The sequence below is a fragment of the Apodemus sylvaticus genome, chromosome 2 (genome assembly GCF_947179515.1).
Source record: "Apodemus sylvaticus chromosome 2, mApoSyl1.1, whole genome shotgun sequence".
Taxonomy (NCBI): Eukaryota; Metazoa; Chordata; class Mammalia; order Rodentia; family Muridae; genus Apodemus; species Apodemus sylvaticus.
In genome coordinates, this window is record NC_067473.1 from 24,126,691 (window position 1) to 24,149,390 (window position 22,700).

The 22,700-nt window shown below is 43.4% G+C and overlaps 3 protein-coding genes across 4 annotated transcripts in view; 1 reads left to right on the forward strand and 2 right to left on the reverse strand.

Annotated features, from left to right (window-relative positions):
• The window catches only part of LOC127677267 (protein lifeguard 2-like), a 35,246-nt gene extending 28,330 nt beyond the window's left edge, over positions 1 to 6,916 (reverse strand). Inside the window, exon 1 of the mRNA XM_052172377.1 lies at positions 6,525 to 6,916. Coding sequence (XP_052028337.1) covers positions 6,525 to 6,916 — 392 coding nt within the window. The remainder of the gene's footprint in view (positions 1 to 6,524) is intronic.
• Gatad1 (GATA zinc finger domain containing 1) lies at positions 6,531 to 17,531 on the forward strand. Its single transcript, XM_052173187.1, has 5 exons — positions 6,531 to 7,148; positions 7,623 to 7,748; positions 9,794 to 9,853; positions 13,882 to 14,065; positions 15,895 to 17,531. Exons 1-5 carry the CDS (start codon positions 6,915 to 6,917, stop codon positions 16,083 to 16,085), a joined length of 795 nt encoding a protein of 264 aa, XP_052029147.1. The 5' UTR covers positions 6,531 to 6,914; the 3' UTR covers positions 16,086 to 17,531.
• A 1,131-nt stretch (positions 17,532 to 18,662) lies between these two features.
• The window catches only part of Pex1 (peroxisomal biogenesis factor 1), a 41,105-nt gene continuing 37,067 nt past the window's right edge, over positions 18,663 to 22,700 (reverse strand). The window contains exons 21-24 of one of the 2 annotated variants that reach the window (XM_052173181.1): positions 21,497 to 21,727; positions 19,887 to 20,084; positions 19,493 to 19,623; positions 18,663 to 18,870 (exon numbers count right to left, since the gene is read on the reverse strand). In XM_052173181.1, coding sequence (XP_052029141.1) covers positions 18,786 to 18,870; positions 19,493 to 19,623; positions 19,887 to 20,084; positions 21,497 to 21,727 — 645 coding nt within the window. In that variant the 3' untranslated portion in view covers positions 18,663 to 18,785. Of the gene's footprint in view, positions 18,871 to 19,492; positions 19,624 to 19,886; positions 20,085 to 21,496; positions 21,728 to 22,700 lie in introns of those variants that run through there. The other variant, XM_052173182.1, reaches the window with a different exon arrangement.

The following is a 22,700-nucleotide window of genomic DNA, read 5'->3' on the forward strand; positions in this document are numbered from 1 at the left end:
AATATAAACAACAGACGCAGACTCAGGAAGTTGAATTTATGTTTGTGAATATATGTATGCATAATTGTGTATATATATATATAGTGGTGTGTATATATATATATATATTAATCTAAGAGGGAGGAAAGGAGTATATGGGAGGTGTTGGAAGGAAGAAATGGGAGATGTGATTTAATTGTATTCTAATTAAAAATATGTTTAAAGAAAGAATAACAATTTTTAAATGTGGAACACTTAGAAGAAATTATAGTCAGTGAGGGTGAAATCCTAGTGAATGGATTCATCAATCAGATGAATGATTGTGAAAAAAAATGTCTGTTTCTCATAATACCCTATCTCCAGTAATTTGTTACAGCATCACAAATTAAGATACATGTCTGAACTATCTTGTCCTGACTCATCAGGAAGCCATCGCTTGGACCTCTGAGCCTCATAGTTTTCCTGAAGTCTCCCCCGGACCCCCGAGGGAGGAGGGGACCAGGTAAGAGCCTTCACAAGCTGTTCTTCAGTTCCCTCACCTCTTGATTTGATCCCTGACATCTTCTTTGCCTAGTAATTCCTATCGAGCCCTGCAGACCAAATGTTGCTATACTCTTAGGCAGTGGTTCGCAGCCTTCCTAATGCTGCAGCCTTTTAATGCAGTGCCTCCCATCCTGGTGACCCCCAACTATAAAATTATTTTTGTTGCTACTCCATTGCTATAATTTTGCTACTGTTATGAATTGTAATGTAAATATCTGTGTTTTCTGAAAGTCTTAGATGACCCCTGTGAAAGGGTCATTCAACCTCCAGAGGGGCAGATACCTACATAGATTGAGAACTACAGCTGTCCTAACCTACAGCAGACCTACAGGTTGAGAAGCACAGCTCTCAGGTGTCTGCAGGGGAGTTGGCTGCCATGTGGAGAAACTCGTGTTGAGTTAGCCCTGTGTGCCAAGAACAGCAATGGATGGCATCAAGCTGGATAATAGCGTCTTCACTGTAGAGAAACTGAGCTCAGAAAGGAGGTACGGCTGCCAACCCCTGAAGGAAATGTTGTCCACAATGCCCCTTGCCTCCTAATGGGAGAGGGTTTGGGGGTGAAAAATATTTTTCCATGTGATACTTTCATTTTTCTTTCTTTGATGTCTATGTGCACATGTGAAGGTATGTGTGTACATGTTTCTATGGGTGTGATGCACATTTGGGTTGTGGGTACACATGCACAACAACCATGTGTGTGTGTGTGCCTATGTTCATCATTGTACACTCATCTACATACATTCACATTTGGAAATGAGAAGCCAACCTCTGGTTTAATTCCTCGAGAGCTGTCCCCTTATTTTGTAAGGCAGGGTCTTTCTCTGGAATCTGGGCCAGGCTGATTGGGCTAGGCTGGGTGGTCAGTGAGACCCGGTGATCCACCCATCACCACCTGCTCTGCATTGTTATTACAAGCCTGCACCAATATGCCCAACTTTCTGTGGATCCAAGGGTGACTTAGTCAGGGTCTCTATTCCTGCACAAACATCACATCCAAGAACAAGCTGGGGTTTATCCAGCTTTCATTCCCACACTGCTGTCCATTACTAAAGGAAGTCAGGACTGGAACTCAAGCAGGGCAGGAAGCAGGAGCTGATGCAGAGGACATGGAGGGATGTTTCTTACTGGCTTGCTTCCCCTGGCTTGCTCAGCTTGCTTTCTTATAGAACCCAGGACTACCAGCCCAGGGATGGCACCACCCACAATGGGCCCTCCCACCCTTGATCACTAATTGAGAAAATGCCTTACAGCTGGATCTCATGGAGGCATTTTCTCAACTGAAGCTCCTTTCTGTGATAACTCCAGCCTGTGTCAAGTTGACTCATAAAACCAGCCAGTACAAAGGCTAAAACCCAGGTCCTGTGTTTGTGCAGCCAGCACTTTACTGTCTGAACTACATCCCCAACAACTCTTTACATTGTTTCCAAATAAAAATAATGCATGAATGTGTTGAGGGAAAAAAAAACGTGAAGCAATATGAAGATGTGAAAGAAGTCCACGTCCATAGCTGGCCCTATTGAAGTAAACTGTGAATGGTGGTTTCAGTTCTAAAGACTAAGTGCTGTAGGCAAGGCCGTCAAAGGAGGATCGAGCCATTCTCAACGTTGGTCAGTGAAGCTTCTTTCTGCAGCGGGCAATAGTTAACGCAGAAACTCAGCACTAGTTTAAGTTCTGAGAATAACAGGTGTGTTAAGCCCTATACAAGACAGATACATCCTCCTCCAAACTAAGGCTCAGAGAACAGCAAGAAGAGGAGGCAGAATAGAAAGACCTTAGGGTGGGGAGGGGTACCGTGAAAAGCCATCTCCTGGCTAGGACATGACATCATGGACTTGTTGTAGCTGTGGCTACCTGCAGAAGATGAAGCCAGTCAAAATTCCAACATACACGTGAGAGGGGACCATGAGCCCCGCTCCTAGTTGAGGAACTATTGGCAGTTAATGGCTGTCAAGAAAGTCACTGGTAGGTTGCTCAATCCTACCAGTGGACGACTACGCACTCTTGCACATATGAACAGCACTAACTGGAATAAGGGAGGAGACAGGGGAGAGAGGGAGAGAGATTCAGAGACAGAGGCAGACAGAGAGGCAGAGACAGAGAGGCAATATGAGATTGTTGAGGGGAGGACGTGTCTTGGGGAAGTTGAAGGGGGAGAGCAGGCATGGGTCTTTGGCAGTAAAGGGTAGTGGGGCTGAAAAGATAGAAGTGTAAGGCACTAAAGCCTATAGGCACTTAGAAACAAAGCATGATAAATCATGGGATTGCACCAAAGAGGTGAGACTGATAAACTGTGCAGATGCTAGTAGGAAACGCACAGGGCGCTGGTAGAAGATGCGGCTTCCAAATCTTAGTAGGTTTTGCTTGCATCTGGTGATAAGAGTGCAGGTGTCCATCTCTTCTGGCACAGGGTTGGATGGCATCCTTCACAAGGCAAGCTTCACTTACTCCTCAGGGCAGCAAGGCAAAGGTCAGGGAGTCAGCTGGAGTGTCCCTGCATCTCTCGTTGCTCCATGGCTTCCAGAGCAAGAGTCAGTGCTCTAAGGTAGCATGGAAACAGATAAGAAAACCGCTTGGTGCTTGCTGGCCGGCCAATCTCACTATCTAATGGAATGTAGGAGCTCCTGGTTAGATGAGAGACCCATTTAAAAAACAAAAATGTAAAGGAGAAAGACCTCCCAGTGTCAACTTCTCCCCCGTCCCCATGCCCAGGTACACAAAATTGAGACATTTTAAAGCCCGAGACATAAGTATGTGTTTATTAGTCATTGGATAGCCATGATTGTAGCCTCTGAGCAGAGTCCCAGTGTGCCAGAGAACAACGACAAGAAGGCCAGATCCTTTATAGCATTGTTAAATAATGGTTTAGACCCTGAGGATCTCCCTAAAGGATCTTGAGAAGTAGGTGGGTAACACTCAGGAGCAGTCAGGAGGCCGCGTCAGAGCCTCTGTGAGAAGCCAGGTGGGCTTTAGGAATATCCATAGCAAAGCCCCAGCTGTGCAGGCACTCTTGTAGAGTGTCCCTCTTCTGTCACTTCTCAACACCTAGGCTCCTGGGATTCGGGACACTTGGAATGCTCTTGGTAACTGTGCAGGGACAAAAGAAACCCCTATCCCATGCCTACAACGTCACGGTCTTATTTTGCGCTCACGACAACCTTGAAGTGAGAGATGATTCTTGTTTTATTATTAATTGAGGGGTGCTATGTGGCCTGCCTGCTCTCGCATCTGTGCTCTGGGTTTCACTCCTGGGGCAAAGCTTCAGAGCCCCAAAGTGCTGTGTTTCAGTCTCAGTAAGCCAAGTCCTGTAAAAGCAGTTGGAAACAACGGCCTCACTGTAGACCGAGGCTGAAGGGATCCTGAACAATCTAGCCCCAAACGCGCTACTTGAGAGCACTGAGTCTGGCTCGCTCTGAAAGCCATGGAGCAACGAGAGATGCAGGGACACTCCAGATGACTCCCCGACCTCTCCCTTGCATCCCTGAGCAGTAAGCGAAGCTTGCCTTGTGAAGGATGCCATTTGTCCCTGTGCCAGAAGAGATGGACGCCTCAACTCTTATCACCAAAACCTAACAAATATTTGGAAGCCACGTCTTCCACCAGTGCCCCGTGCATTTCCTGCTTGCATCTGCACAGTTTATCAGTCTCAGCTTCTTGTTGCAATCCCAAGATTCACCACACTTTGATTCTAAGTGCTTATACGCTTGGGTGCCTTACAGTTCTATCTTTTCAGTCCCACGTCCCTATACTGCCAGAGACCCATGCCTGCTTCCCTCCTCCAACTTCCCCAGGACATTTCCACGTTCCTCAGCCTTGACGGGGGTTGGGGGGAGCCTAGTCCCATTGTAACTTGTGATTCCATGTTCAGTTGATAACACTGGAAGGTCTGCTCTTTTCTGAAGAGCAACGGAAGAGTACTAGATCTGAGGGAGAGGTAGAAGACGGGAAACTGGAAGGAGTGAAGGAGGGAGGCTGAGGTTTGGATGTATTGTATGAGAGAAGAATAAATTAAAACGAAAAAGATATACTGTCTATGAAGTCAGGTGTGAGTAACGGGATATAAACCATAGAAATAAAAACCCAACTCCAGCTGAGACCCTGGGCGATCTACTGGCAGGTCGCACAGTGCCTGGCCCTCTACAGGGCATCATTCTTTTATCTGATGTTAGAACCACGGTTGACATTTACGCCCAGGACTTTCTAACACACCCCACCGGATGCTCAGCATAAACCCTGTGTCTACAAATCATGTAGATATCCACAATCTGATCACTAGTTTCTGAGAAAACACAAGACATAACTTCACTTTTTAAATCCAAAGCCAAAATGACACAGTTGTGTTAGATGACATGGCTCCCACCTGCAGCCTCCACACTTAGGAGGCTGAGGATGGAATCGCTACTGGCTTGCAGTCTGGACTACGTAGTGTGTGCCAGAACAGCGTGGGATGGAGTAAGATCCTGTTTCAAAGAAGATAAAAAGTGGCTAGGGAGATGGTTCAGTCAGTAATGGTGCTTGGGGTAGGGGCTGAACCTGAGTTCCCAGCATCCATGAGTTCTTCCACAGATGGAGATTAGGACCTGGGGAACTTGGACAGGATGGTTCCTGGGGCTTTCTGGTTAAGCCAGTCTAGGTTTAGAGAGACCCCCCCCCCCAATGTCCAATCTCTATCCTCCACACACGTGTGCTTATAAATGTGTGCTCAGACACACATACATGCACATATGAGCATGTACACACATACCACATACAGAACAAAACTCCACTAAAAACACAGTTGTTCAATAAAAACTTTATTTACCTGTAACCAGTACTTAGGATTTCCCCCATTCCTTGGGCTAGTTTCCCTGGGAGATGTAGACTTCAACAATCATAGCCAATGCTTAGGCTTCATTCTCTCAAATTAATTCACAACTCCTTTCCAGGTGAAAGGCAGGTATATTGTGTCTGCTTTTGCTAATGGTCCTCTCAGAGAACTGCTAGTTTTGCAGTAATTTCAACCCAGATGTAAATGGGTCCAGTTCCTCAAAGTTTACAGAAAAAAAGATAAATTCTTCCAGCAATCACCCCTAATTAAACCAGTGTTCAATGCAGTCTCCAGGAATCTTCTTGGTAAGCCTTTATGCTAGTACCTTATTTTAAACATTAGGAAGGTATAATGTGTTGCTTGTTCTTTATGCAAATAAGTTGATGTGAAGCTATAAAAGATACAAATGTTCCCAGCTCTGAATCCAACCTTGTAATTCAAAACTAATATTGTTTTAATTATAGTATAACTCATGGGAAATAATTGACAGGAATTCTTCTGCACATTCCTCATTTCTAATCTAACTCATAAACCCCTCACACACAAGTATTCAGCGCACAGCAGTGCTACATTGGCCCAAGTGAAATAAATCATTGACAAACTAATCTCACCAGTCCACACTGGTGTTTCAGCTCTTTTCTGCCTGAATGCTCTTAGTGCGGGAATTTCTTAGACCCTCAGTTCCTTGCTGGCTGGGGGGTGGGTCGCGAGCACTTTTTTCTAAAGTTAAGTATGTTAAGCAAGAATGCTAAAAGTTTCAAAGTGTAGGTGCTAATACTGGATCTAGTCTTAGTTGTCTTTCCAGAGCTAATATACCTAGCTTTTTACATGGGTACTGGGGATCAAACTCAGGCCATAAGCTTGTGCCAGAAGAACTTTACTTGTCAGGTAACCTCCCTAGCCTCCAAAGTCAAATTAAGAGTGTAAAAGGGTCCTGATCAATACGGCTAAATTTATCAAATAAAAACACAGGATACACGGGTAAGTGTGAATGTCAGATAACAACTATTACATGGGCTACTCTCACTAGTCATTTGAAATTCACTTTTAGCGGGAAATTTTATATTTCTGCCCCCCTCTTCCCTCCCCGTTATAAACTTAGAAGAGTGACAGGCAATGGTAATTCTGGCAGGGCCACTTCCGGCCGGTAGGTGGGGCTTCCGGAGCCCAAAGGCCTAGGTCAGCCACACTGGCTTACCCGGCCCCGCCCCACCGCGGGAGCTCCGCCCATCGCCGGAAGCCCCGGCGGGCTGAGGCAGGGCTGTGGTCGCCCTCGGGACCCCGGCGGCCCGGTCCGCCCCGGGTAGCGTCCCCTGGGCCCGAGCTGGCTTTCCCGGGAGGCCGCGCCGAGTGTCGGGCCTGCGTGCCCCGCGGGCGGCCCAGCTCCAGGGCTGGGTCGCGGGCTGCCGGAGCCCGCTTCCCGCCTCCGGGGGTCAGCGGCGGCCGCTGGGTGCCGGCGCGGGCGACTCCGCACCTCAGACCTTGCTCTTCCAGTCGCCGAGGTGGCCGGCCGACCCCTGGGCGGCCAGGGCAGACGGCCGCCATTCCCGTGTCGCTGCGCCCGCGGGGGCCGCCCGAGCCGGCCGCCATGCCGCTGGGCCTGAAGCCCACCTGCAGCATGTGCAAGACCACGTCGTCCTCCATGTGGAAGAAGAGTTCACAGGGCGAGATCCTCTGCCATCACTGCACCGGCCGGGGCGGCGGGGGCGGCGGCGCGGGAGTGGCGGGCGGGCCCGGGGGCGGCGGCGGCTTCGGCACCGCCACCTTCGCCACCACCACGGCCGGTGCTTCGCAGAGCAACGGAGGCGGGGGCGGCAAGCAGGTGAGCCCTCGGCCTCTCCGTCCCGGGGAGACGAGCTTCCCGCGGTGGACGGGGCGGTGCGTGACACGCAGCAGAAACGGCCCCGGTCACCGGGATCAGCCGAACGAGGCCATGCGGCCGTAGGCCGGGGACCTCTTGCCCATGAAGTCCTTGTAGTTAATAAATTGTCAGGTCGTTAAAAATGCCAGCCTTACAGTTGCTATGAGGTATGCAGCAAACTTCTGGGGTGTGGGGTAAAACCGCTAAGCTCAACCAAGGAATACTAAATAGTTCCCGCCCTGGCCTCCGCCCACTCCTGTCCTGTCCGGCTTGAAAGCAGCGCCACCTCTCGGGAGGCCCCGCAGAGTTTGACATCTCAGCCCTCGGCCTTTAGAGTATTTTAACCAAGCCTCATCCCTCTGGTCTTTGTGAGGTTATTGAATTGGCTTTTCTTCTGCAGTTCTAATTTCTATTTTTCTCTACATTGTGTAACAGAGTAAGCAAGAAATCCACAGAAGGTCCGCCCGGCTCAGAAATACCAAGTACAAATCGGCTCCAGCTGCTGAAAAGAAGGTTTCCACAAAAGGAAAGGGGAGAAGGCATATTTTTAAGTTAAAAAATGTAAGATGATTGTGGACATTGTGTTTCGTGGTAGGGCCTTGTGGGCGTGCTGGGTCCGCCACTGTTTTCTCTATGCGTCACTGAATGCAGTGCACCTCTTGGGAGCATTTAGGCATTATTCTGGAGGGAAGGCAAGTTTCCCCAAAAGACAAGCGCTGTTGTAAGAGGCTTGCAATTTCTTATGTTGGAAAAACAAGTTTCTCTGTTGTTTTTTTTCCCTTCAACTTTAATTTTTTTCATCTGGAAAATATAAAAAAAAATTAGTCTAAGAAAAATATTGTATAATTTAGCTCACATTCTCTATGCAAAGAGAAATTATGGTTCTTTGGTAAATTGATTAAATTTGTTCATTGACAATTTCATGACATTTTTTAAAATTTGTTTTATTTATTATATGTAAGTACACTGTAGCTGTTTTTAGACACACCAGAAGAGGGCATCAGATCTCATTACAGATGGTTGTGAGCTACCATGTGGTTGCTAGGATTTGAACTCAGGACCTTTGGAAGAGTAGTCAGTGCTCTTAACTGCTGAGCCCTCTCTCAAGCCCCCAATTTCATTAAGTTATGGCTTTCAATACATAGTTAATTAAGAAGATTTTTGCTAGGCAGTGATGGTGCTATCCTTTAATTCCTGCACTCAGACACAGGTACAGGTAGATCTCTGATTTTGAGGCCAGCCTGATCCACAGAATGCATTTCAGGACAGCCAGGACTACACAGAGAAACCCTGTCTTGAAAAACAGAAGGAAAGAAAAAAAAACTTTTTTCTGTCTTTTAAAGAACGAGGTAAATAACATAATTCATCAATACTTTGTTATGATAGCCACAGGGAAAAAAAGGTATCTATTGGGTCCTGATGAATTTGGGGATTACAAATCCAAAATTTTTTCTAAACCTGACATATGAAGATTGTTTAAAGTCTCTTGCTAGGTCTGTTGAGGAAAGATGTTGTTTTTTTGTATGTTTGGGACACAGAATGATATGTTTTGTTTATCTCAGCTTGGTTATTACTTTGGAGCAAAAAATGCCTCGCGAGTAAACACCTTTCTAAAGTAGGCATGCTCGTTTATAAAATGAGCCCAGGAGAAGAGTCATAAAGATTGTAGACTCTTGATTAAAGATTTATTTTTATTTTATGAGTATGCGTGTTTTGCCTGCACGTGTGTACCAGGTCCCCTCAGAGGCTAGCAGAGGGCATTGGATCCCTTAACCTGACATTACACAGACAGTTATGAGCTACCTTGTGGGTGCTACGGACTGCACCAGGTCCTCTGCAAGAGCAAGTGTTCTTCTCAAGGCCTCATTGTTTTCTTTTGTTTCTTTTTAAATGTGGGTTTATGGTGTGCTCATGAGTGCAGGCATCTGCTGAGGTGTGTGTGTGGCGGGCGGGCGGTCAGACAGGAGGGCAGGTTGGAGGAGCTGGTCCCAGGGTCCAGCGCAGGTTGCCAGGCTTGCACGGCGAGATCAGACTGTTCCACTCAGTTACTTCATGATCAGTGTCTCAGCATAGCCACTCTTGGAGAATGGCACAAAGTCATCGGAAAGGCCATTTTTACATTGTGATAAGGTTCCTGTTGCAATCTAAAAAGGGATTTTAATGGTGGTACAATGTGGCAATTACTAAGAGCCTTAAAGAGTTAGGGCTTCCAATAAAATTATATTTTTCATTTTATATTTATCTGTACATTTTTTATAATTTCCACCCGGTCATGCTCAGACTTTTAGAGCCACTGTATTTGTACTTGGGATAGTAATGTCTACTGGAGGGCTAGAGAGCTTCGTGTGTGTTAGCTCCTAGCAGCATGATCAGAAACTCCACCTTTTGTTTTTCAGTACTTTTAAATTACTGGTAGTAGAAATAGTGGAAATATTCAGCTGCTTCATATTCTGTGTGTGTGTGTGTGTGTATGTGTCTGTTGTGTAGTTTCTGACACCAAATAACAGTGTTTTGTTTTTTCAAATTACATAATTCTCATGTAGATGTGAAAGTGATCATACATACTATATAGGTACACAAATGTTTTTGCATCTGTTTTCTTGTAGCCTATTAAAGCTCCTGAATCTGTTTCTACCATAGTCACTGCAGAGTCAATCTTCTACAAGGTAAGCCCCAGGAGTCTCTGAGAAAGAGTAGCTGGGCTGGTTGTAGCCTATGCCACTGACGCACTGCAGGAAAAGTTTCTGATGGGTGGGATGTTGCCTTAAAGCAGAAGCAAGAGCAGTAAAGGCAGTAGGCGCCAGGCCCTCTGTGTGTGTGATGCTGTTAGCTTGGGTTCTGTGGGACTCCTAACAGGGTGAGGGACTGCCTCTGACTCTTGCCTGCTCTTGGGACTCTTCCTCCTATTGAGTTGCCTTGTCTGCCTTTGATATGAGGGCTTTTGCCTTGTCTTACTTTATCTTGTTTTGTTTGGTTATTGTTCCTTTGAAGCCTGCTCTTTTCTGAAGGGAAACAGACAGGAACTGTATCTAGGGGAGAAGGGGATCTTTGGTGGAGGGCGCATGGCTGGGAGGAGTGGAGGGAAGGGAATCCGGCCCCGATGTTCTATATGAGAGAGGAATCTATTTTCAATTTTTTCAATTTTTTTTTTTTTTTTTAAGTTTAGAGGGATAGTTAACAGTTAGGAGCACTGGCTGCTTTCTCAGAGGACTCAGGTTCAATTCCCAGCACCAACATGGTGGCTTATAAGTCTGTATTCCAGTTCTAGGGCATCCGAAGCCACCTTCTGCCTCCTTGGGCAGCAGGAACACACATGCTATACAAGTTTACATTCAATCAAAACAGCCAGACACATAACAACAAAGAAGAAAGAACTTATTAAAAGTTTACTGAGTCTGGGGAATGGTTTTTCCAGGGATATATCAGTTTATATCTGAAATATCAGACTTTATTTGAAATATATCAATTTTTATATGTAGACTATAAATATAGTCTGATTAGTATGTAGATTGGCACACAGTCTACAGAACAGGCAAACAGGCAGCTTCACAGTATCTCTGCCTACAAGAAGCACTAGAGTATTTTTTTTGGGGGGGGGGGGGTTTGGATTTGGTTTTTTCGAGACAGGGTTTCTCTGTATAGCCCTGGCTGTCCTGGAACTCACTCTGTAGACTAGGCTGGCCTTGAACTCAAAAATTCGCCTGCCTCTGCCTCCCAGAGTGCTGGGATTACAAGCGTGCGCCACCACCGCCCGACTGAAGCACTAGAGTATTAAGGGCCAACATTCACAATAATGTTGTGTTTTTCTAATACAGTTCTTTACATAATAAGAATTAGCCTTGTAAATCAAGTCAAGGGAGTATATAGTTAGTTGGACTTAATAAACAACAAAAAACTGAACAAAGGTACTCTTGGTTCACGCTCCAAAATTTTGTTGATAAAGTAAGGTCTTTGGGGCAAAGCATATAGCTAGCTATGACTTGAATGAGGGATGTGACATCTCATTACTTTTAAATTGGAAGACATAAAAGGAGAACATAGATAATGCCTCTAAGGCTGGCAGGCCTGGTGTAGGCAGCAGTCATTAAACTGTCATACAGGAGGCAGTGGTGAATCAGTGCTTTATACCTGACCCAACTGGACTGAACTGTGCATGGCCCTCAAATGGGTTATAACCTTTGCATGTGCTTACTTTTGTTAGTCCAAAGTCTAGCTCAGAGGCCAGAGTTTTTCCTGTATTTCTAGAATCTCATGTATGGTTAATTATTAATCTTAAGGTAAAGTTGAGTGTGTGTGTGTGTATGTGTGTGTGTGTGTATACGTACTCTCATGCTTGCACACACAAGCATGCATCATGTGGGTCAGGCAGTGAGCTGAGGATTACTGTTTTCCTCATTTTATGGATAAGGACATTGCCGCATATAGACATGAATCATCTTGTCCAAGATACTATGGTAAGTCATGGAGCAAGGCAGCCTGGTGCTAGAACCTAGGCAGATCTCGGCTTCATTGCTTTGGCAGGGTGGTTATGTTACTAATCTCTAATGTTTGCTCATCTACAAAATAAAATGTTTAAGTAGTAATTACTTCCTGATATTATGCATGCTAAGTTAGCAAGGTTACTAGTCTATGGGTGATACAAATGGTCATTGTCACAGCTTCAAATTGTAGTACTTCCCCAGCAGTTAGTAGGTTAGAAGATACAATTTTAGCATACTAGTAAATTCTATGTGTGTGGTAATGGAAAAGCTCATGGGACTTGTTATTGCAAGGATCAGTCTTCCCTTACTGCTCTCTACTGCTGTTTATTAAATAGTAAAACCAAAATACAGGGGAATAATCAAGTAATGTTGCAGAGAGCCAACACTGTGGACACTGACAGCAGAGCCGACATCATAGTGGCAAGTTCAAGAGGTCAGTGTGAGCTTCTAAGCTGAGTTGGAGCCCCAGACAAAACATGAGGGAGGGCCTGGAGAGGTGGCCCAGTGGTTAAGAATACACACCGCTGTCTCGGAGGGCCTGAGTTCAGCTCCTAATACCTTCATCCAGCCGATCACAACTATCTATACTCTAACTCCTGTGGCCTCTGTGGCACCTGTGTTCACATGCTGCATTAATTAGAGACCACGCCTACTCCAGTGTTCTTTGACATATCGTGTTCACTCCCTTGGCTGCCATCAGATGCAAACTGCTTGCATAGCCCTAGTGATGTTTGTTCCGTATTTCTGTTAGTCTTTTCTTGTCTGCAGTTTCAGTTCTGTGTTATTACTAATTATGCTATTTATTACTAGCTATTGCCACTAATCTCTTACTTAAATTATAATTTATAAATTAAACTTTCATAAGGGTGGATATATAGGAAGAATATTTGGAGTGCATAGAGTAGCAGTGTCCAAGGGTTCAGGTGCTGACTAGTGGACTGCATTGCATCTCCACAGTTAAGGGAGGACTGAGTATGCACATCTCATGTGCTAGATGTACCTGGGCATTGAAACTTCTCTAAGATCTTATCTTTGCATTGCTGTGTTATTTTCACAGTTACATATGTGTGATTCATATTCAGCCTATGCCAGAGTGCCATACAATTGTCTGTAATTTGGGAGAAACTACATTTGTGAACATAGCAGATAACAAAAACAAACTTTATCTGATAAGTAACTTAGACCAACCTTGGAGTAGTAGGGGCAGGAACGGACCAGCTGATCATGGGTATGGACTAATAAGTAGATTGTAGCCTGCAATAACAGCACGCATTCACGGTGACCCAGGTGTGGGTCACCTCAGACACATGAAGAAGCATCTGCTAGGAGAAACTCTTGATCTATCAGATGCCCACGTTGCCATTAAATTACTGGAAATACTTATTCATAATCATTTTTATTATATACATAATATATATGTGTATATATATCTTATATCTTAGTACCTTTGGCTGCTACGAAAGCCTTGTTTCAAGGGAAACACACACAGTTCCTACAGTTGAGGACCTGTTGAAGACTACCCACTTATGGAAGTTTTACATGGCATAAGAGCAATCATTATGGATATTCAAAGGTGAAATTTTTCCATTTCTAGATCCAGGGAGGACAGGGAGAATCAATACTGGAATTAGACAGATTAGTTAATCTGATGTAAAGTAGAAGAGGAAATGAGTGTGTTACTCTATGGCTGAGAAGATATAAAGCAGGAGACCGTGGAGGAGACGGTTGTCAAGGAGCCTGGGAAATATGATAATATCCTAAATGCTGATTATAATAAAAAAAGGTTTTCATCATTTCTTTTGACCTTACCATAGCTATTTCCTTTAAATAGACAACTGGAAAGTGCAGTGCGTAGAATCTAGTCTCGCCAAGCAAATGCTGATTTTTTTGTTTGTTTTTTGTTTTTAGGTAGAACAGGAAAACCACTGAGCTAGTTAATGTAGGCACATAGTTTACAATTTCTGCCTTGTGTGGACTTGAGCACTAAGCCATTTACTTTCTACAGTTCTAATATTTTCCTCAGTTGTAAATGATCATATAATGGTATTATATAATTGTTTTTCACTCAGAAGGGAAACAAACATCAACATAATGTAAAACATTGATACTCAGACTTTTTTTTTATTTTACTATTTTGAAAATTTGCTTGCTGATGAATGAAGGCTATGATCAGTTACTATTTTAAATACAAGATTGTCCTCTGTTTCCCCCAGGGAGTATATTACCAAATTGGTGACGTTGTTTCTGTGATTGATGAGCAAGATGGGAAGCCATACTATGCTCAGATCAGGGGCTTTATCCAGGACCAGTACTGTGAGAAGAGCGCGGCGCTGACATGGCTCATTCCCACCCTCGCCAGTCCCAGGGACCGGTTTGATCCCGCATCCTACATAATAGGTAAGGCACAGCGTCTTCGGATTCCCTAATTGTCCAGTACGTGATAAACGAGTGTGCTGGTCTGTGTGAGCTGTCAGAGAGCCACAGCCTGTTCTGAAGGTGGGAAGTCAGATTTGGTGCTGTGACGACATGTGTGTGTGAGCCGTTTCCCGGCTTGCAGGTGGCTGAGGTTTGCGGTGTCCCTGTGGCCTTTCCTCTGTGCACAGAAAGAGAGTGCTCCACTGTCTCTTAGAAGGGCACCAGTCTTACCAGATAGGGGTCCACTATTTTTTTTAAATTAAAATGCAATTATATTTTTTCCATTTCTTCCTCTGATCCTCTTGTGTACCCTACCCCATTCTTTCTCAAGTTTATGGTTCTACTTCGGTTATTGTTAATTGTTTAATTATTGTATATATTAATGAATATTCCTAAATATGTAGTAAATACAATCTACTGAGGCCATTCAATGTTACTTTATGCATACAATTTCAGGACTGACCACTTGGTAATAGATAACCAATTTGGGGAGAGGGGTCTTCTTAGTTATTGTTCTGTTACTATCAGGAAACACCATGATCAATTCCCTCTCAGTGTTTCTTAGTTGCCTGTAGTTCTTTATCTGGAATTGAGGGAGCCCATCTCCAGCACATAACATATAAACATAGACCATCAGCATGTGAAGTGAGGCTTGAGAACAAAGTTCAATCCACAATAGAAAAAGGCATAAATATCATTACGTACAATAGTAAAACTTATTGTAGGAAATACAGAAAATATTATATAGTTGATATTTGAACGTCATTTGTTACTATGGGCTGGAACAGTGTATACCCACAAACATGATGTGAGTAAGATGTGTTTGTGTGACCCAAGCCTAAACTGTATGAAAAGAATTACACAGTAACCTAGGTTATGTAAGTGACCTATAAAATTATTAAAAAGACAATTTCTAAAAGAAGTTTCCTAATTCTTTCTAAAACCTATAAATTCTCAGTGTACGTCCTTCTACACTGCAAACACAATACCTTATTCTAAAAAAAATCATTGTTGATGGTTGAAATGGCATACTGTACTCGGTTGATCATTTAAGGCATTCAAAAGATAGTACAACTAATTCTTGACGGACTCATAAAAATGACTGGCTAATATCATTTTAAAGTTCCATGTCCTTCAGTTATTTTGTGCTTTCATTCTTTCTGAATTAGGCAGGCTTTTGTTTTGCATCCCAAAGGGAGTGGCTTTTCTCTTAGGGAAAACTCCAAGAACAACTAGCATCCCATGTTCTTCTCACTCATTGTCAAGCTTGTCATATGACGAAACAGTTATCTCGTGTCTACATGTATGGACCATGAGAGGCCGTGATGTTCGGAACCGCTCTAGGTTCCTCCCTGCCTAGATGTCACATGTGTGCCAGTGGGGAGCACAAGCTCTGGACCACACTACTGGGGTCATAGCCCCTCCACTGGCCTGCTGATTAAGGAATTTACCAGTGCTTAATCAGTCTTTCCTCAGTGGGCCATACATGAAATTGGAAAAAGTAGAGCCCAGTGAGGAAGGTGTGAGGATTCAAAGTGTGGGTGTATGTAAAGTACTTAGGACAGTGCAGGCATTTCTTAAACTACATAAACACTCAATATTGTAGGCCCCCTTCTCAGTTGAGCACTCTGTGGAGGATGCTGTATTGCTTAATCAGTTGGAGTAGAGTGTGATTTCAGAGTAAACACATTCCAAGGCAAACATCCGGTAAGTCATTCAAGAGTACTTCTTAATGTCTAAGAATGCTAACATTTTCTAAAGATGATACCTGTGCTCAAAACTGTATTTACCATTCTCCTGGCTGCCCTTAGGGCCAGAGGAAGATCTTCCAAGGAAGATGGAGTACCTGGAATTTGTCTGCCATGCGCCTTCCGAGTATTTCAAGTCAAGGTCATCACCATTTCCTACCGTTCCCACCCGACCAGAGAAGGGCTACATATGGACGCATGTTGGACCCACTCCTGCGATAACTATTAAGGAAGCCGTTGCCAATCACGTGTAGTTGCACACACACAAACGTCCAGAATGAAGCCAGAGTTAGTTCTCTTATATTTATAACATATCAAGATATGCCATGCATTTTTCTCTTTAAAATTTTTTTGTTTAGGTTTTTGAGATAGGGCCTCATATGTAGCCAGGTTGGCTTGACTTTGAGATCCCCCTGCCTCACCCTCCTTGAGTGTTGGAGTTACAGGTGTGGCACCCCAGAATTAATGCCAGATACTTCATGATGTTCTTACATATTGAGAAAAATTTTATCCTGCTGCCCAGTAATTATATTACCTTGCTTAGTACCTGTTGTTTAGAAAACCACAGGGTGAAAAAAGAATGAATTGACGTGAAATACTAAATTTAATGTGTATTTTCCCAGGCAGAGTGACAGATTAGAGGGAAATCATTATAAACGTGTAGTGTCTATTTTCTTCATAATTTATTTCTAGGAACTCATAAAATGAATTGTATTTTTATAAGTAAAAAACATTAAGTTTTAGATTTCTTTTTCTTTTTTTAAATTTTTTTAATTTTTTATTTTTTTGGTTTTTCAAGACAGGGTTTCTCTGTGTAGCCCTGGCTGTCCTGGAACTCACTCTGTAGACCAGGCTGGCCTCAAACTCAGAAATCCACCTGCCCTCTGCCTCCCAAGTGCTGGGATTAAAGGCATGTACCACCACTGCCTGGCTTCTTTTTTTAAAAACAAAACAAAACAAAACAGAATCTCACTATGCAGTCCTGGCTGTCCTGGAACTCACTCTGTAGACCAGACTGGCACTGAACTCAAGAGATCTGCCTGCATTTGCTTCCCAGGTGCTAGGACTAAAGGTGTACACCATGCCAGACTTAAGTTTTAGATTTCTGATCAAGGACTAAAGCAAAAGGTGACTAGTATGTCTTACAAAGGCACACACTCTTTCCTTATGAGAAGCAGACCTGGGCTGCTTTAGTCCTACAGAGGCAGCTGGTGGGGACTGACTGGCTGGGCTCTTTACACTTCACCCCATGCCATAGCACCCAGGCTTTCAGGAGACCTGCCCTTGCCTGTCTGTCAGCTGCTTCAGTGAGCCTGCTTCAGCCAGGCCTTTGATGTGCCTGCAGCACAGGCATCCCCTCCTCCTGCTGAGGGTAGCCTCTGAGGAGAGTGGCCTGACAACTGCTAAGACTCAAACCAGGTGCTGAGAACTTGGATGGTGTGCTTTGGCTTGGGGAAGCCTGCGCATATGCTTCAAGTGCAGTTTGGTCGCATGATGGGAGGAAGTGGGCAGGTACCCAATTGTCGCCTCTGTCCTGATCTATCTAGACAGATGGTTTTAGCTGTGGGAATTTATGAGAATTTGACTTGGTCTTAATGATTTTCATCAGAACTCTTTTACCCTTTTTCTTTAGTCCCAAAGTTGGAAAAAAGCATCTTTGTGCTTAACATAAGGTATAATAAAGCTCATTGTAAATACTATTGGAAATGATTTTCTAAATGCTAATATTTCAGTTTTTGATTAAAAAATATTCTTACAGTGGGTTTATTTTAGATTTTTTGGGGGGGAGGAAGGGGTCCCGAGGCAGGGTTTCTCTGTGTAGCCCTGGCTGGCCTCGAACTCAGAGATCCACCTGCCTTTGCCTCCCAAGTGCTGGGATTAAAGGCGTGCGCCACCACCGCCTGGCTTATTTTAGATTTTTAAATACTTAAAAAGGAAATGGAATGCTTGCCCCAAGATGGTATTAAATAGAAACATCAATCTTCTGGTTACAGTGACTCACCTTACAGTGAAGAATGACTCAGTGCTCCCTAGGGGTTCACAGGCTTTGATTTAAATGGCTACCCTGCTGTGAACCAAACAACCCTAATACTAGATCTGGAGAAAGTGAGGAGGACTGGCTGCTCAGGTTTCTGTTTTAGGCTGGAGGACAATTTTATTAGAGCTTAAAAGAAAAACTGCAGGGCAGGCAAGCTGTAAACTGCGGCCAGGATCCAAAAGGAAGAGACCTGGCAGCCAGCTTTGCAGACTGCAAACAGACAGGCATCCTGAGTGTGCACCCACCCACGTGCAGGCTCACACACTTACTTACTTGTATATTCTAATTAACTTTCTCTGTCTTCCTTTTCCAAGCTAATTATTAGATATTAGAGATACTGTTTGTATTGATGGTGGCTGACTTTACAAGTTAGTTCATGGATTAAGAGAATATCAAGATCAAAATCAAAGATTCTGGACTTGGGGCTGGACCAAGAGTCTTATCAGGTATTTTTGGCTGAAGGGATTAAATTTATTTGAATTATATGTAAATGTTATGCTCTGATTTAAAAAAAAAAAAAGACGATAATAGAATATATTTTTTCCCAAAACAGTCAAGAAGTTGCCAGGCATACAATCTGCCAAAAGCCAGAAAATCAGTGACTGGGTCTGGGAGTGCTGAGAAATGCTTCCCTTTGAAAGAAAGCAGTGTGCTCCACCACTGACGTAATGTCATTAAGGATTTAACACAGACTCGGTGATAATGTCCACAGTCCATTATAAAGACCTACCTTTAGCTTCACTGCTAACCTCAGGTAACCTGAGCAAACACAATGTAATCACAGCATGTACCATTCTGTGGTTTTATAGATTAACCAAATTTATTAAATTAAAATTTTTACATCATTTTTATAGCTACAACTTAGGGACAGATCATCAGCACAAACACACACATCTACAAAAATCAGAAGTGTATTTTATGCTAAAGTTACTTTCTGTCCAGTTCGAAACACTGTTCCACTTTGATTTTTCCTCTTCTTTGGATTTTGAAAGTTTTCATACCTTTAAAAGAAAGATATTTAATGAGTAACACTTACTAATTAAGTAGCCTATATTTTAAGAAATGAGTGACTATCTCCATCTTGGGGAACTAATAAAGGAAGTGCAGACATTTGACTCCAAGCTGCTTAAAGAAGAGCAGTGAGCACTGTGAGGCAACCGAAAGTGTCAACACCTGGACACCGTCACGGAATCTGCTAGAAACTGGCACTGAACACGACACAGTGGCCACCTGCCTAATCTGCCAAACAGTGTTAAGACAGACAGATGGCTCAGAGGGGACAGTGGCCACCAGCACAGGTGTACTTAGTACACAAAGTCACATGAGATTAAGGAAATTTCTGTTTCCTACTCTTACTTATTTTTGTTTTTTGACATTTGTACAATAAGTACACATTGCTGACATTGTGCATTCTCCTCCAAAGAACTGCAAAGTTGAACAAGAATTGAAGTATTTACTCTTAGACAAAACCAGGAACAAACATTTTTTTAAATTATGTTGTCACTAACATGGAATGGTGGTGAGTCCACCAGGCAAAGCAGCTACAGTGTAAACTACAGAAGACCATCAATCCCAGTGAACTCGTCAGAACTGGAGTGAAAACTGTTTCTTACGGTTACTTACAGCTCAGCAAAATCCTTCCCTTCATCTTCACTAATGGACGGTCTTGTGTGGGCAAGCGCAGTCATTAAATGTGCCTGGCTAATAGCAAAACTGGTTTTGATTGGTCCAGGCTGGTTAAGGGATTCATCCTCCTTAAATAAAAAGCAGATAAAGCAGGTGTTAACTTAGGGATTCAAAAGATAAAGTGGCAGTCCCCGTGCTATTTCTTGTCAAGTTTTTCCCTGAGAAGCATACATTCTCTCTCATGAGACAATCACAGGGCAAGGACCGTCACTGGGCTGAGCCACTGGCCTTCAGCACCTGGCTTGTAAATATGGCTCAATTAAAACACAAAGAAACATGACAAACAAGGAAAAGCAACTTGTAAAAGTTCTAAGAAGGGAGAAGGCCATACTCCACTTTGGCTCCGATATCTGCCTTTGATGATGCTGATCTCTGTCCTCAGCTGGTCTCTCTGTTCCTGTGTAAGGTCTTGGCAGCCTTCTTGGGAAGGTGTCCTGAACACAGGATGTTGTGAAAACAATGGGTCTTTCCCAGGAGCTGCAGGTAAATCCTGAGTCACGGAGCTTGGTGCGGACAGACAGTGTGAGCTCTGCATGATGGGTAAAGAGCAAAGAGAGAGAGATGGACAGAAGACAGGGAGACAGAGAGTCATGTTCACTGAAGATAAGAAATGAAAACTGTTTCCTTTTTAAAGTTTATTGCTTGAGAATTTCATACATGCATATACATATTTTTATCAAATCCATCCCATTTCCTGGCCCCTCTCTCCTGCCATATTCCCTCACCACTTTCCCTTCCAAATTCATGTCTGCTTGGTGCTCCTTGGTCTAGGAATACAGCTAGACCTAGATAGGCTAGGTCATATCCCTTAAGCAACAGCCTTAGGTAAGTTTATATTTTAATTCATGAAAGTTAAGCAAGTTTAAAATTTAGACAGTATTGTATAAACCAAGGTTCACTGATACCTGTGGTGTAAGATCTCCATAGTAAAACAAACCACCACCCATAACATAAAGGTTTATTTTCTTTTAATATTTTGATATTCAAACCTATTACACTGATGGCAAGGACAGGTTCAACGTAAGCCTTACTCTTCATTTTCTATGTAAGTGTATGTGTGTCTGCCTGCTTGCATGCCTCCCCAGGCTAGAATTGCAAATATGTGTCCCTGTGTTCAGCTATCCACATGGGACCTGGGAATCAGAGCTCAGGTCATACGTCTGTGCCGAGCGCTTTACTGTTAGGGATCTCCCTAGCCCCTTTCTCTAGTTCTTAGAAAATAGTTATGCTAATAGTTATGCTAATGTTCTCAGGTATTTCTAGAGAGAAGTTAAAAAATAGAAAACAATTAAATTTATAAAAACATTTAAGACTTCTTGGAAAAGATATTTTTATATTTTTAGAAACATGAATTATTAAAAACAAATATACAAAAGCAACCATGTATGTAAAAATGTTGTATATTGAAAATAGTCACTATTAATTTGAGTGGGCATATATTTTAACTAAAGAGAAAAACAATGATGTTGCCGTCATTTAGTCTAAATCATTTCCTTGCTGATACATGTTATTCTTTTCATGCTTTCCATACAACGATTCACAAACATGCATCATTTTTGTTTATGAATTTTAGTCATTATTGCAGCAAATTTCCTAATATCTGGAAGTACTTTATGATAATAAAGTTCACATTTTTTGATAAATAGATCTCATAGTAGAAAGGGTTTGGAATCACTCACTGGGAGAGAAACTCCTGAGTGACCACAAGAGGGAGCCACACTGGGGCCCTGTGGAACCAACCCCCTTGCTCCTGGCTCCTGTATAAATGTTTAACATAAACTAAAAATGACTAATTGGCATAATTTAAAAAAACAAAACTTTTTACTGCAGACCAACCAACCAGAATGACTGTGTGGGGCAGGTTGGGAGAGGAATCCCAGTCCAGTATCACATCAATATATATTTTACATAACTGAGCCACACAACAAATGCACTCGGTACCAAGTCAGAAGAGGTTCCATTTCCAAGTTCTGATTCATATGAGCTTCCAAAGTAGAGCCGGTACATATTGAATTTTGATTCGTCTGGAAGGATCTCAGACATCTCAAGAGAGACAAGGGACTGATCTAAGCCACATTCTCCATCTCCAGCTGAGTCGTCGGAACCACTGCTGTGGTTAAGAAAGACCATTGAAGACAGACTTAGGTCACTATCAGAGCTGGAGCCTCCATCCTAAATTACACAGAGAGAGTGCCAGTTGTAAGACTTGAATACTCCATCACTAGAATCGCAGCAGACATCACTCCACAGAGCAGCGTGAGAGCTCGTGCTTCTGAAGCTCTTAGTCCTCTATGGATTGAGGGGTGCAATAAAAGCGTTTTCATGAGACAAGGTTTTGTGTAGCTCACACCAGACTTAGAGTTGCCATGCAGCTTAGGAGGACCGTGAGTTTATGATTCTTAGGACTTCAGGTGCACAGCAGCATGGCTGATTTACCTGGTGCTGAGGCCTGAATCCAGAGCCTTGTGTGTGCTGGGCACTCTACCAGATGAACCACATGCCCAGCCTCACACACTACAAATTTAACTATTATCGCAAGGAGAACTAAGATGAGGAAAATCCACTGACTATCCCAATGGTAGCAAGACTAGAACTAAGAATCGAGGTTTTTATCTCTTCATCTCTGCCTTTCACTCATTTTTGTTTTTACTGTAAATTTATATACATCACTACATTAGTGCATATTAGTGTACATGTCTGTGTGTATGTGTGTGTACACTTGTAAAGCATTCATATGAATTAGGGATTGAGAAACAAGAAACTTGTAAGTTGGCGCGCACTCAGCTGCAGCAGCTTCTGTGGTCCCCTGCCAAGGCCAGGTTCAGCACATACAAAGGCCCTGGCCACCCCAGATAGCTCTCTCCATCTCCTTCCCTCCTTCATCTCGTGTTCCTATCACCTTGTCTGTCTGTCTGTCTGTCTCTCATGTCCCCACTCAAAGTCGGCCTTTCGCTCTTCCCCCCCTTTTCCAATAACCCTCTTGCCCTAGATCTGCTGCATGATCTAACTTTGTGGAGTTCCTTAGCTCCAGCCTGCCATGAGGCCTTTTGTCACTTTATCCTAATAAGAAATCTTCAGGGCTAGGGGCGTAGCCTAGTTGTACAGAGTTTGTCTAGCATGTGTTAGATCCCTAGTTCAATTCCTA

Bases quoted from the DNA above. Each gene is read 5' to 3' on its own strand.
- Gatad1 (XM_052173187.1), top strand. From the start codon at position 6,915: ATGCCGCTGGGCCTGAAGCCCACCTGCAGCATGTGCAAGACCACGTCG. The intron at 7,749-9,793 runs GTAAGATGATTG...GTTTTCTTGTAG, and splicing joins ATATTTTTAAGTTAAAAAAT to CCTATTAAAGCTCCTGAATC. The intron at 9,854-13,881 runs GTAAGCCCCAGG...TGTTTCCCCCAG, and splicing joins CAGAGTCAATCTTCTACAAG to GGAGTATATTACCAAATTGG.